This window comes from Moschus berezovskii, chromosome 2 (genome assembly GCF_049115385.1).
Source record: "Moschus berezovskii isolate FMDL1 chromosome 2, NW_MosBer_1.0, whole genome shotgun sequence".
NCBI lineage: Eukaryota > Metazoa > Chordata > Mammalia > Artiodactyla > Moschidae > Moschus > Moschus berezovskii.
In genome coordinates this window covers 45,920,729-45,935,300 of record NC_142461.1, presented here as the reverse complement: position 1 = coordinate 45,935,300, position 14,572 = coordinate 45,920,729, and the positions used below count along the sequence as shown (strand labels likewise).

General features: G+C 42.8%; 1 protein-coding gene across 2 annotated transcripts in view; it reads left to right on the top strand.

The window, feature by feature from the left end:
- Positions 1-12,978, top strand: part of KIAA2012 (KIAA2012 ortholog) — a 124,275-nt gene extending 111,297 nt beyond the window's left edge. For both annotated transcript variants that reach the window (XM_055397522.2, XM_055397521.2), the window contains exons 17-22: positions 3,448-3,562; positions 5,748-6,070; positions 8,247-8,449; positions 9,413-9,585; positions 10,377-10,596; positions 12,464-12,978. In XM_055397522.2, coding sequence (XP_055253497.2) covers positions 3,448-3,562; positions 5,748-6,070; positions 8,247-8,449; positions 9,413-9,585; positions 10,377-10,596; positions 12,464-12,602 — 1,173 coding nt within the window. In that variant the 3' untranslated portion in view covers positions 12,603-12,978. The remainder of the gene's footprint in view (positions 1-3,447; positions 3,563-5,747; positions 6,071-8,246; positions 8,450-9,412; positions 9,586-10,376; positions 10,597-12,463) is intronic.
- The last annotated feature ends 1,594 nt before the right edge of the window (positions 12,979-14,572 follow it).

The window sequence follows — 14,572 nt, the reverse complement described above, 5'->3', positions numbered from 1 at the left end:
CATGGACTGCAAGCAGCACGCCAGGATTCCCTGTCCATCACCAACTCTCGGAGCTTGCTCATACTCATGTACATCAAGTCAGTGATGCCATCCAACTATTTCATCCTCTGTCGTCCCCTTCTCCTCCTGCCTTCAATCTTTCCCAGCATCAGGGTCTTTTCCAATGAGTCAGTTCTTCTCATCAGGTGGCCAAAGTATTGGAGCTTCAGCTTGAGCATCAGTCCTTCTAATGAATATTCAGGACTGATTTCCTTTAGGATGGGTTGGTTTTATCTCCTTGCAGTCCAAGGGACTCTCAAGAGTCTTCTTTAACACCACAGTTCAAAAGCATCAATCCTTTGACACTCAGCTTTCTTTATGGTCCAACTGTCACATCCATATGTGACTACTGGAAAAACCATACCTTTGATTAAACAGACCTTTGTTGGCAAAGCAATGTCTCAGCTTTTCAATATGCTGTCTAGGTTAGTCATGGCTTTTCTTCCACAGAGCAAGTGTCTGTTAATTTCATGGCTGCAATCACCATCTGCAGTGAGTCTGGAGTCCAAAAAAATAAAGTCAGCCACTGTCTCCACTGTTTCCCCATCTATTTGCCTTGAAGTGATGGGACTGGATGCCATGATCTCAGTTTTCTGAATGTTGAGTTTTAAGCCAAATTTTTCACTCTCCTCTTTCATTTTCATCAAGAGGCTCTAGTTCTCTGCTTTCTGCCATAAGGGTGGTGTCATCTGTGTATCTGAGGTTATTAATATTGATACTGAAAATTACAAAACATTGTAATTGTTTTGGGGTATCATGAACCATAACCATATGAGATGGTGAATTTAATCAATAAATATGTGTATTCTGACTGCTCCACAAACCAGCCATTCCCTGTGTTCCTTTCCTCAAGCCTCTCCCCTACCCCCATTCCCTGAGACACGACAACATTGAAATCAGGCCAGTTGAAAACCCTCAGGGTCTCTAAAGTGTTCAAGTAAAAGGTCTCACAGCAGCAAACAACAACTCATGTTTCCCAGTTCAAATCAAAAGCCAGAAATGGTTAATGAGGAAGCCACGTGCAAAGCTGAGAGGGGCCAAAAAGCTTGGCCTCTTGCACCAAACGGTTAGCCAAGTTGTGACTGCAAGGGAAAATTTCTTGAAGGAAATTAAAAGTGCTACTCCAGTGAACACATGAATGATAAGAAAACAAAACGGGCTTATTGCTGATATGGAGAAGTGGTCTGGATGGAAGATCAAACCAGCCACAACATTCCCATAAGCCAAAGCCTAATCCAGAGCAAGGTCTTAACTTTCTTCAATTCTATGAAGGCTCAGAGAGGTGAAGAACCTGCAGAAGAAGAATTTGAAGTGAACTTATGTTGGTTCATAAGGTTTAAGGCATGAAGCCATCTCCATAATATTCAAATGCAAGGTGAAGCAGCAAGTTATCCAGAAGCTCTAGCTAAGATAATTAATGAAGGTGGCTACTCTAAACAACAGATCTTCAATATTGATGAACAGCCTTATGTTGAAAGAAGATGCCATCTTGGACTTTCAGAGCTGGAGAGAGGTCAATGCCTGGCATCAAAGCTTCAAAGGACAGGCTGACATCATGTTAGGGGCTAATGCAGCTAGTGACTTGAAGTTGAAGCCCGTGCTCATTTACCATTCCAAAAATTCTAGGGCCCTTAAGATTTATGCTAAAACTATTCTGCCTGTGTTCTGTACGTAGAACAACAAAGCCTATCTGTTAGCAATGTGTTTTACTAAGTATTTTAAGCCCACTGTTGAGACCTACTGCTCAGAAAAAAAGATCCCTTTCAAAATATTACTGCTCGTTGACAATCAACTAGCCAGCCAAGAGTCTAATGGAGATGGACAAGATCAGGTTTGTTTCCATGCCTGCTAACACAACATTCTGCAGCCCACATATCAAGGAGTCATTTTGACTTTCAAATCTCATTTTTTAACAAATATACTTCTTAAGACTATAGCTGCCATACTTAGTGATTCCTTGGATGGATCTGGGTAAAGTCAATTGCGAACCTTCTGAAAAGTATTTACCACCCTAGATGCCATTAAGAACATTTGTGGGGAATTCCCTGGTTGTCCAGTGGCTAGGACTCAGCACTTTTACTGCTGTGGCCCAGGTTCAATCCCTGGTAGGGGACCTAAGATCCCACATGCCTTGTGACACAGCAAAAAAAGAAAATAAAGAGATTACAATTTGTTGAAGGCTCAGATGAAGAGTTAACAGTTTTTTTGCAATACAGCATTTTCAAATTCAGGTATGCACACTGCTTTTTTAGACATAATGCTACTGGACACTTTACTAGACTACATAAGTAAACATAATTTTCACATGCCCTGGGAAACAAAATATTCGTGTGACGTGCTTTATTTCCAGTATTCACACTGTTGGGGTGGTCTACAACCAAACCCACACTATCTCTGAGGTACGTTTGTGCAAGGGTTTCAGGAGCTCTGTGTCAGAGGCTAGGTTCAAAGACCAAACATATATTTCTTATTTTGTCACAATATTACAGGTACTGAGGGGGTAGTCATGGCCTGACTGTGCCATCCCCTGTTAGGAAGAAACACTATATTGTCCAATCCTTGGGGAAAGGTGAAAACTGACAGAGCCATGGTCATATGCCTGAAGTTCCCCAAAAGCTAGCAAATGATGCAAGAGTAAATAAAACTGGCTTTGATTTAAACTAGTTAATCATTAATTGTGGCAACAGCAATCTGTCAAAGGTGAAAACTGCTTCACTTTGATCCAGCTCTGTAGATGATTGCTTAGCATCAAAAAAGGGGGCAGGAATTCCCTGGAGATCCAGTGGTTAGGAATCCTCCTGCCAATGCAGGGGACATGCGCTGGATCCCAGTCCAAGAAGATCCCACATGTCACAGGGCAACTAAGCCCGAGCACTGCAACTACTGAAGCCTGCACTCTGAAGCCCAGCTCTGCAAACAGAGAAGCCACCCATGAGAAGCCCACTCTCTGCAACTAGAGAAAAGCCTCTGCAGCAACAAAGACCCAGCACAGCCAAAAAGATATAACTAAATAAAATTATTTTTTATAATTATTTTAAAAGGGGGGGTAGATCATCAAGTACGTTCTATTTCTCTTTTCTTCTATGACATTATACCTGAAATTATATCAAAGGTTCAATCTTAGGATCTCCCCTCCGGCTCCACACCCTCTGTCTCATTCATTTGCTTCATCTGGAACCCATATAAATTCCATTCTAAGCCATTCTGTCTTGTTCAACATAATCTTCCTTTTCTTCTGTTTTCTATTTTTGTTTGTTGCCATTGGGATTTTAGTTCCCTGACCAGGTATTGAAAGTGCTGAGTCCTAACCACTGGACTGCCAGGGAATTCCCAAAATAATCTCCTTTTGATTTTTTTCCCTTGCTTTCTACTTTAAAATGATTCCTTTCCTTAATTTTTCCCCTTTAGAAGATGGAGTTGATTGAAAAATCCAAGAAAAGGAAAAAGGCCAAGACAGATAAGTCCAAGGCACCCAAGAGGGAGAAAGAAGGAAAATTCCATGAGGAAGCAGAGGCTGCTGTTGGTAAGGGACCATCCGGGAGAAGACACCTAATGGGAGCCGGAAGGTGTTACGGAGAATCAGCATGGATCCTATGGGACAAACTGTCTGTGCTGAATCTCCTTGACGACCACAGCTAAGATGGTGTTGCGGCCTTACTTCATGTCAGGATCTTGGGAGACAGGGATAGAGGAAACTGGGGGAGCCTGGAGGCCTGTAATTAACAAGAAAGGAAATAATAATAATAATACCAACACCTACTAAATGAACACGCACTGTATTAGTGATAGCTTACAGTGAATGGTGTCGGATTTTTGATCTCCAAAGATTTAGCTTTGGGACCAGGGACCAGGCTTGATCACTCAAGAGCTTCTGTGTAGCAGAATTTCATTAAAGTATGAAAAGGGACAAAGAAAGCTTCTGACATAGACATCAGAAGGGGGATGGAGAGTGCCCCACCACTAGTCTCAGGAAGGGAATTACATACTTTTTAAATTAGTTATTACAATAAATCGAAAGAATGTCTCAAGGTTGTAAAGATCTTAGTAGACCCACTCCCATAATATACATTTTAAGATAACAGGGGATTAGTCAGAAGGTTTTCAGGAAGGAGAAACATGTCCTCAAGCAGGATACATTATTGTTATATAGTCCTTACTAAAGAATGTAGAAAAAAAAATTTGTCCTTTCCTCCTCCTTGAGAATTCCAGGCCCCTGTCTCCTCTTTGAGAGCCCCAGACCCCTTTCTCCTCCTCAGGGACCCCAGACTTCTTATCAACCTGCCTAGGAATTGACTCTCATTTGGAGCTCTCCATTTATGATGTCATGAAATCCCCACATATCCTTAAAGTAAGCACCATTATCATATCATGTGGAGAGGCTGGCTGATTGGAGTAACATCGAACAGTAAAAAGTGGTGGACCCAGGGACTGAATCTGCCATTTGATTCCAAACTCATGCCTTTCAAACCCTGCCTCTATGAATAATAACTAAGTCAGAAGCTGAGAACTGGGCCAGGAGAGCATTTGGGAAGGAGAAGTTTGCAGCATGCTCTGAATGGTTACTCCAGCTACCATTTTTCCTCTTGGTTCGTTGTGTTGCACCTCACCCGGAATTCAGGTGCCTATGCTTCTGAGGACCTTCTTTCTTTTTAAATTAATTTTTATTGGAGTGTAGTTGATTTACAGTGTTGTGTTCAGAGGGCTTTCTTTAATCTGAAACCTACACCCCTTCTTTCCTGGCCATATGAAGACCCTCAAAACAAAGGCTGTAGCAATGAATGTCACTGGATAGCCAGCCTCCTGGGCCAGAATTTTTTTTTTACCTGAAGTGCAGTTGACTTACAATGTTGTGCCAATCTCTGCTCTACAGCAAAGTGACCCATTTATACAATATAGACATTTTTAATATTCTTTTTCCACTATGGTTTATCACAGGATATTGAATATAGTCCCCTGTGCTATACAGTAGGACTCTGTTGCTTATCCAGATCTATTTTTGAGGTCTGCTTTTTAAAGTCTTGCTGAGTTTACATTGCTATAGCCTGTAACATTGGGAGGACTGGAAAAAGAAAATACTTGTGGCCCCCAGCGGTGAATTGAGAAAGAAGCCTTAGAGTATGGAAGGCTTTAACTGTGCCAGGTTACAAAGTTCCAACCTCAAGCTAGACTCTTGAGGCATGATTTTCCAGCTGTGCCTATAGGTCTTCTTCCCTCTGGAGAGTCTTGTCCCCACCATAGGTCAGGGTAAATCAGAACTCTTCTAGTAGCAAGACTGCTGATTACAGGTGAGACAGGTTCTCAAAGGGTGGTCTATAGGCTGTGCTGTGCTAAGTCGCTTTAGTCGTGTCTGACTCTTTGTGACCCTATGGACTGTAGCCGGCCAGACCCCACTGTCTATGTGATTTGGGTTGCCATGCCCTCCTCAAAGGGATCTTCCTGACCCAGGGATTCAACCCACGTCTCTTATGTCTCTGCATTGGCAGGCAGGTTCTTTACCACTAGCACCACCTGGGTCTCTGGACTACCTTTCTCAAAATCTTTGGAGTGACAGCTAAAATGCAGATTCCTACAAAATCAGACTGTAAGGGCGAGGCTCAGGTATCTGCACACAGATGATTCCATTGCACATGGGAGTTTTAAAGTCACTGGAAAGGATACAGAGATCATGCTTATTAACTATGCCTCTATCCCCGATTGTTCTCTCCTAGGAAAGTCAAAGGAATCAAAAGCTGAAAAGAAATCAGAGCTAATTCCCAAAGGAAAAAAACCAGGAGCCAAAGGGAAAAGGACACAGAAGGAAGGGAATCTGGAAACAGCTGCAGATGTCATTAACTCTAATGAAACCAAAGACCACTCAGGTGGAGGTTTCTTCCGCTCAGGCTCTGGTGTAGAGGACCCTTGGCTCTCTTCCAAAGTTGAGGCTCCTGAGAGCCAAGTTTCTATAGATGGAAGGTCATCGCCCACCCAGACTGCAACTGTCCCTGGAAACATGGAACCTGAAGAAGAGAGAAGCCACGAGGACCCTTCTAAGGTAGGCTTCAATATTCTCACCCTGGCCAAAGGGATCTCTGTCCTCGCTGGTACAACTGCAGAGGTGGGAAAAACTGCCCCGGATTATATTAAACTGCCTAATGATTTTATTTTGTTTTTTTCTGACCCTTTAAGATGCCAGATCTGATAAAAGACACTAGGGTGGCAAAGTCCCTGTGAAATGAGGCATTCAGTGAGGCTCCCGAACTGCCAGGGCATGTACCCACCCCTCATGAGCAGAAAGGTGGCACAGCACTCATCTGTGAGAAGTACAGGCCTCACGGTTAAAAGGAAGGTGAATTCAGGCCTCAGAGCCAAGCACGTATCCTTGACTTAGCCAGGAGTTTATGCATGGCTTGCCTCCCCAACACTGTAGAAATTCCTCCATTCCTAATCTGCTTCACTGCGGCACAAAGCTGGGCCACAGGCAACTTACACACACACATCTATCTGCCTTTTCTTTGAACACTGCAGACGTACCCACAGCTAAACCACCATGGTTAAACTCACAGAAGTTACATGCAAATATGAACAATTCTGCTGAATTTCATTTAATCTCTACAGCCACACTCGTGACCCAGGCATGACGCACCCCATTTCATACACCTACAAGCTAAGATTAAAAGGGTTAGATGTTTGCTGCCAGAAGTTGGGCAACCATCAAGTGGCAGAGTCCAGACTTAGATCTTTTGACTCCAAAAGAGCTCCAGCGCTCTTGCACTATTTTAAATTATTATGTATTTATTTTATAGCCTCTGGTCTTCCAAAAAGGATTTCAGGAAGCTTTTTTCTTTCTGGTTCTCAGTCTTCCCAGCTGCCAAGGCTACAGCATTCTACTCTATACAGGCAGATGAAAATTTTCAGCTGTGGGCAGAACTTCTCTGAGCCTGCTATAGACTCAGAATTTCTAGATTTATTGTCAGTACACAGTACTGCACTGCCTCTGCAAAGGCTAAATAAGATAAGGAAGTACCCACCCCATACTGGATATACAGAGCTCCCATGGGACAGCAGCCATCCAGTGTTCCCCTCAGAGGCATACTTCTGACTGAGGAGGAGGCATCAGGAAGAACAAGAAATCTAAGACACTCTTCACAGAAACTGAGAGAACGTTTCATTGGAAAAGTGGATTTGCATAGTCTCACACATCTACACCTAAGACTGCTCCTAAAGGAGCCTTTAGCTAGAACCTGTGGTTCTGATCCCTGGCTTCACATTAGCATCACTGGAAGATGTTCTTTAAAACCACCAAGAAAAATAATATATTTTTAAGTAGGTGGTTGGGGTGGAGGAAAAGTTTCCTGGCAGTCCAGTGGTTAGGACTCTGTGCTTCTACTGCCAGCCAGGTTCAATCCCTGGTCACGGAACTAAGATCCCACAAGGCTTGCTGAGTAGCAAAAAAAAAAAAAAATTTTAATTAAATTTTAAATTAATTTTAAATTTTTTAATGTAAATTTTAATTAAATTTTACAAGGCCTCCCACCTAAGTATTCTTATTTAATTGGTCCAGGTGGGGCTTTGGCCTCAAGTAATCTTTAAAAGCTCCTTGGGTGATTATTAGACACATGTAGCAGACATGGTAGCTCAGCTGGTAAATAATCTCCTGGGTCAGGAAGATCCCCTGGAGAAGGGATATGCTACCCACTCCAGTCTTTTTGGGCTTCCCTGGAGGCTCAGATGGTAAAGAATCTGCCTACAATGTGAGAGACCTAGGTTTGATCCCTGGGTTTGGAAGATCCCCTGGAGGAGGGCATGGCAACCCACTCCACTATTCTTGCCTGGAGAATTCCATGGCCAGAGGAGCCTGGCAGGCTATATATAGTCCATGGGGTCTCAAAGAGTCTGACAACTAAGCGACTAAGCACAGCATAGCAGGCATTATGCTGGCACTTTCACCATTTGAGTTAATTCTGGTAACAGCCAGCCAAGAGGAAGACAATTCAGACAAATTAAGTTGTTACCCTTGAATTCTGAAGCAAGTAAGAGAGAGACTTGGATCCAGGTCAGTCAGAGCCCAGAGCCCGGGCCAGTGGTAGCAGAGTTAGTACGACTGTGGTCAGAGTGTGGAAACCACCTTATCTGTGATTAGAGGCCATGTGGTGGGGGTGGAGGAGGGAGCACTGCCAAGACGAGGTCACCCGCGATCACTGCTCACTGACAACACTCTGGCTCCTCAGGCCTTCCTCGTCAAGAGGGAACAAGAGAAGGCTTTCCGGGACAGGCTGAGAGCAGAGCGGGCCGAGATGAGACGGCAGGAGGTGGAGAGGAAGAGAAGGGAGCAGGAGGAGCAGAGGCGGCTCCAGAAGGAGCAGCTGGAGAGGGCAGAGAAGATGAAGGAGGAGCTGGAGCTGGAGCAGCAGCGTCGTGCGGAGGAAATCCGGTGGGTGGAGAGGTCGTGGCCATGGCTGTGATAGGAAGCAGAAGACAAGTGGGGCTGACCTCCTCTGGGGGTACATTGGCTCTGAGGCTCATCATTGTTGTTGTTCATGTTCAACTCTGCAACCCCACAGACTGCAGCACGCCAGGCTTCCCTGTCCTTCACCATCTCCCAGACCTTGCTCAAACTCATGTCTGTTGAGCCAGTGATGCCATCCAACCATCTCGTCCTCTGAGGTCCCCTTCTCCTTCTGCCTTCAATCTTTCCCAGCATCAAGGTCTTTTCCAATGAGTCCACTCTTTGCATCACATGGCCAAAGTGTTGGAGCTTCAGCTTCGGCATCAGTCTTTCCAATGAATATTCAGGGTTGATTTCCTTTAGGATTGACTAGTTTGATCTCCTTGCTGTTCAAGGGACTCTTTAAAAGAGTCTTCTCCAGAGGCTCATGCCCTGAAGTAAAACAGCATGTCTCATTTTATCCTCAGTTATCCCAGGGACAGTCTGGACCAAAGATAAGATAAGGTGTCTTAAACTCCAGACAAATGTTCATGGGATCTTCCCAGGAGGGCTTTGAGATCTGTTCCAGCAAACATTATTTATGCCTCTTGCCACACTGTCTGCATTGCACAAGGCCCTTCCATAACTTTCTGGGCTCACTTAATCTTCCCAACAACCCGGTGAAACAGGAACTTCAAAATCCATTTGATAAGAATGGAAAATGAGGATCTGGGAACTGAAGGCCTGGCCCCAGAGCACAGAGCTGTCAAAACTTTCGGGCTTCTAGCTCCAGTCCTGTTGTGTTCTGGCTTCTGCTGTTCAGTCAGGCTTCCCTTGGAAAAGGAGTCTCTGCATGAGATGTTGAGTGTGAACTACAGCCTGCAAAGCCTCCACCAGAGGCACAGCTTGTCCTGTAAGGACACTGCAGTGTTTCTGCCATCTCCCTTACCTGTTTATGGGTTTTCTCAGCTTGAGGAAACAGAGACTTGAGGAAGAACGACAGCGGCAGGAGGAGGAGGAGAGAAGGCAGTGGCTCCAGTTGCAAATGGCCCAGGAGAGAGCTCGGCAGCAACAGGAGGAGTTCCGGAGGAAATGTCAGGAGCTGCAGAGAAAGAAGCAGCAGGAGGAAGCTGAGAGGGCTGGTGAGAGGTGCTCCACTCTCTGCAACTCCCTCTATCTGGGACAGAAATATTTTTATCCCCCTGTGGGTGTTCATTTGCTTCTCCCCAGAGTTATTCCTATCCGAGGTCTCAGTGTGAAGCACTCTAAATGGGTAAGCTGATTTTTTTTTTCAAAGTGATTAGTAGGTGTGACTCTAGTGAGCTTAAATAGAAGATTAAAATAAGAAAGACTTGTTTGTAGCAATAACGCTTGTGGTCCCAGTCAGTGATCTCCTGGAGTGGGACCCAGCCCCTTACATTGCCCTTCCAGCATTGCTCAGAAGCTGCCTAAATTGGAGACACAGCTCTGCTCCTTGCCTGCTTCCCTAGCAAATGGAAACAAACACCTGGATGGCTGCTGGCAGCCTTTCAGGTGATGTATGGATTTTCTGTAGCCTCGTATTTGAGGAATAAGAAAGGGCTTCAGCAGATGATGCCCCTGTAGTGGTCAGACCAGTTGAATAAGCACCAAGGTTCTTCAGACCCTGCCCTGACACCTGTCTCCAACCCATCTGCATACCAGGTTCTGGAAGATTCTTCCCCCAAAGTTTTGTGTTAATTGCACAGTGCACTGCACACAGTAGGTACTTGATAAAGGACTCTTGTTAGTAAATGAATGCTGGGTAATACCCACAGATCTGGCAACCAGCTGCCAGGTAAGCCATAGAACATCTCATCGGGAGTCCCTAGGAATCACTTGAGAGTCAGATCAGAGAGTTGTTTTCTTGAATAATGATACCCCTTCTGAGCCTACCTGTTCTTCTGTTCTGCAGAGGCAGAAAAGCAAAGGCTGAAGGAGTTGGAAATGCAGTTAGCAGAAGAGCAAAAGCACCTGATGGAAATGGCTGAAGAAGAACGGCTGGAATACCAGCGGCGGAAACAGGAAGCAGAAGAGAAGACTCGGCGGGAAGCAGAGGACAGATGGCAGAAGAAAGAGGAAGCGGCAAGGCTGGCTCAGGAGGAAGCCATGAAACAAGCCCAGGATCAAGCCAGGTATTTGACATTTGAACAACAGTTGCAAGAGTGGGACTGTTCAAGGACTTGACTGCCTGCTTCTAGTACTAGCTTTGAGCTGCCTTTGGACACGTGAAGTTTTCCCACTTCCCATAGCATGGTTTGGAAGCACTGAAAAATAGAGATTCTCCTGCTGCAAAGGTGATAGAATTTTTTGATGGCTTAAAGAACTGGCATTGAAGCTAGATGGGGTTTAGAGATTATCTAGCTCAGCCCTCTGCTTCACAGATGAGAAAAGCAAGTCCAAGAGAGAAGGACCCTGATCAGGATTATCAGTGAACTAGGAGCAATACCAAGACTAGACCAAAGACTCCACCCCCACCCGATTCTGAACCACTGCCTTTCTCAGTATGTATTTACTGGGTACCTGTTATGTGCCAGACACTGTTATAGACACTGGGAACTCTGGATTAAGACAGACAGACATCTCTTCTCCCATGGTATTTACATTCTCGGGATGGGGGTGGGGAGACAGACTCTAAACAAAGGTTTTTTAAGTTGGCAATAAATGTTTTTCAAAAAAATTTTAAAGAGATGTGATAGGATTGCGGGAGGTTTAGTTTAGACAGGTTGGCCAGGGCAAAACCTTAGCAGAGGCGATATATAAGGGTGGGACCTGAATGACAATGAGGTAGTCACATAAACATCTGGAAGAAAAATATTCCAGGAGGTAAACAGCAAGTGCAAAAGTTCAAAAAGAATGAGGCTGGCATGGCAAAAGAATAAAAAAAAAGTTAGCATGGCTGGAATGAGGTGAACAAGGCACAAAGAATACTTGTAGACGAGGTCAGAGAGGTAGGCCTTTTCAGTAGGAACAGCTCACAGTCAGCCATCGGGGCCAGCGGCATTTCCCCCTGTATTATCTTACAATAATGATTATTACACCTCTCTGATAATATAAACGCTTTAGTAATGTACTTTCAATTGACTCCTTAAAAACCAGGTGCTCCACAATGGCTGTTATCATAAATTTCCCCTCCTTAGTGAAAGCAACAAAGTCATCCTTGTGTAGAACCATCACAACTGAAGGGTAAAGAAGTCCAGCAAAGAAAACCACGTGATTCCAATCTTAACTGTAAACAATTTACCCCTTGAAATTTATTTTCTACAACTTAAGTTGAATCTAAGCTAATAAATACTCTTCAGGGGACAAGAAAAAAAAAAGCCAGAATAACTCTATTTCAGGGTTTCCACCTTACCTTTTCTCTTGGATATTCCTCAGCTGTTATGGGAATTACAAAATAGATTAAGGGAAGTCTTGATTCAGTTTCAAAATTATGTATTCCATGTATCACAACAGTACGCCTGGGTTCATAAGTATTGAAACCAAAAGCAAAGCTGAGTTGCAATTTTCCACAAAGAAAACTGGCCAGAAATACAAGGGGAAGTTGAGCTATTGTGCAACGCTAATCCAAGTTGCTTTGAAGAAACATCTTCATTTTCACCAAGAATAAGTAATTAAAGGGGTATGTGAAGGGTGTGAAAGAGCCTCATGCCAACTGGCTTGATTTCATCTTCGCTTGTGTGACACTGGCCCAGGTATACTTTAAATTCTCTGGCCTGTTTCTTCATCCTTAAGACAATAGAGTCCCTTCATGAATACAAATTTACAAACTGTTACACCCTTCCTTTTAACATTTCTAGTAGGAAGATCATGATCCTTGAAACCTCATATGTAAAGTTACTGAATGAAGACAGTATGACCTTCCATTAAAATGCAAGTCCATAGCCCCAAGTCTAATAATGATTACTGAAATTCTTAGTGAAAATTATTCAAGTAGCTTATAAAGACAATTTCTAGGATGCTTTATCAGTGTTGTGATCATGGGTGTGAATTATTTCTTAGGCAAAAAGATGCTTTGAAGAAACATCTTCACTTCCACCAAGAACTCCATAAGGAAGCTAGTGGCCTACAGTGGACACACAACATTTCCAGACCATGGGTCTACTCTTACTTCCACTTTCTACAAATACCAAGACCTTAAGACTAGAAGAAAATTAAAAAGTTGGAAGATGGTGATGGAAAAAGAGAACCTTCCTTCTATAATGAAGTTCCATACTGAACTCAATTAGTTCCATTTCATCTGGTTCACCTCACTGTACAGCTAACTTCACTCTAGGACCTCCATCCACACCACTGTCCAGTAAGTAGCCACATGTAGCTATATAAACGTAAAACATTCAGTTCTCCAGGCACACTAGCCACATTTCAAGTGATCAATAACAGAATGTGGCTACTGGCTACAATGTTGGACAGCAGATACAGAACATTTTCATCACAGAAAGTTATATTGGATAACACTGTATTCTTGAGCCCTGAAAATTAACCAGCCTTGAGGTTTTGCTCCTGTGCCTTGAAAACCCAGCCACTCACATGATTTCCCCATTTTAAAAATCACACTGACTCTATCAAGAGTCTTGATTAGATAATTTATCTTTAACATCTTTTTAATAACAATATCTACTACAGAACAATTAAACGGGATGAAGAACCTTTAAGATACATAAGATACATAAAAAGATGTTAAAGCAAGCAGTACCTGAAGCAAAATTTTCCCACAAATTTCCTTTGGCCCTACTCTATACTTCAGTCTGCATTTAAAAACTTAATACTTGCAGATGATTCCATGGAAATCTCACACTAATGCTTATAAGGTGCTTTCTACAGGAGCTGCACTTCCACAAATCAGAAGTCAAGCTCTGTGATTGTACTGCAGTGTTAATGGACTTGCTTAAATCTGATGCTTCAACTCCTTGCTTTGTGTAACATAGAAATAAAATGGCCAAAACACTGGCTATCGTAGTGAATATGTCACAGTCTTTCTCAAACTTGTCGACCCTACTTGCACATTCATTCATTATTCAACTGATTCAATAATACTTAGATGAGAAAGGAGCATCTCACATAATTCAACCAAGAGAAGAAAGAACACTCAAGGAAAACATCCTTGCGGGGGAAATTACCATTCCTGATTTTATTTTCTCTCTTCTTTTACAAAGTTCAGAAGTTGCAGTCAAGCACCAGGTAGAGTGGCTACACTGAAACGTTATTCAAAAGTGAAAGTGAAGTCGCTCAGTCGTGTCCAACTCTTTGCGATCCCATGGACTGTAGTCTACCAGGCTTCTCTGTCCATGGGATTTTCCAGGCAAGAGTACTGGAATGGGTTGCCATATTCGAGGTGCCTTCCAAATCTGATGTTCTATTAAACTGTTGCTGTTAAAGGCCTATTTTATCAGCACCACTAACCAGATAAGCACATTTTTCAGTTAACCATAGCAAAATGCACAGCATTTAGAAGAATCCAATAAAATAAAATCAAGTATCCCCCATGGCTAAGCTCCACCACCTAAATGCCAAGTCTTCAGAGATGCAAACAAAGCAAAGATACCAAACTACATATACCCACATTCTGGATAGCGCAAATAGCCTATCAGTTTTCTCAGGCCTGACAGAAATATGCAACTCAGTGAGGACTTTCTGGAAATGGGCCTTATTTCTATTTACTATTTAATACAATGGTCTAAAAGTTCTAATTTACCTAGACTATATATGTACAATACAAATAATTTTTCAGGTAGGGTCAAAATAAGAATTTATAAGACAAGCCAATTATTTTTCAATAGGAAATTTGAGAAGGTATTCAAACTATAACAGTTTGCATTAGAGATAGGTTTTATTTGCTCTTCTAAAGTAGCTAGATGACATTCTATTTGGAATAATACGAAATTGGATTACATATGTGCATATATATTCTGAATTCTGTGATTCATTAAGGAGTTAAAAGAAAAAGTTAAGCCCTCTAATTAAGAACTAATTTAGTATTTTAATTTTACAGTTGAAAAGACAATATAAAGAAATAAAATATAAACAACCTCAACTATAGAAAACATTTTGAAAATTGTTAAGGGAAAAAACTGAAATTTTCAATATCAATTAAGAATTTTTGGCGTGCCC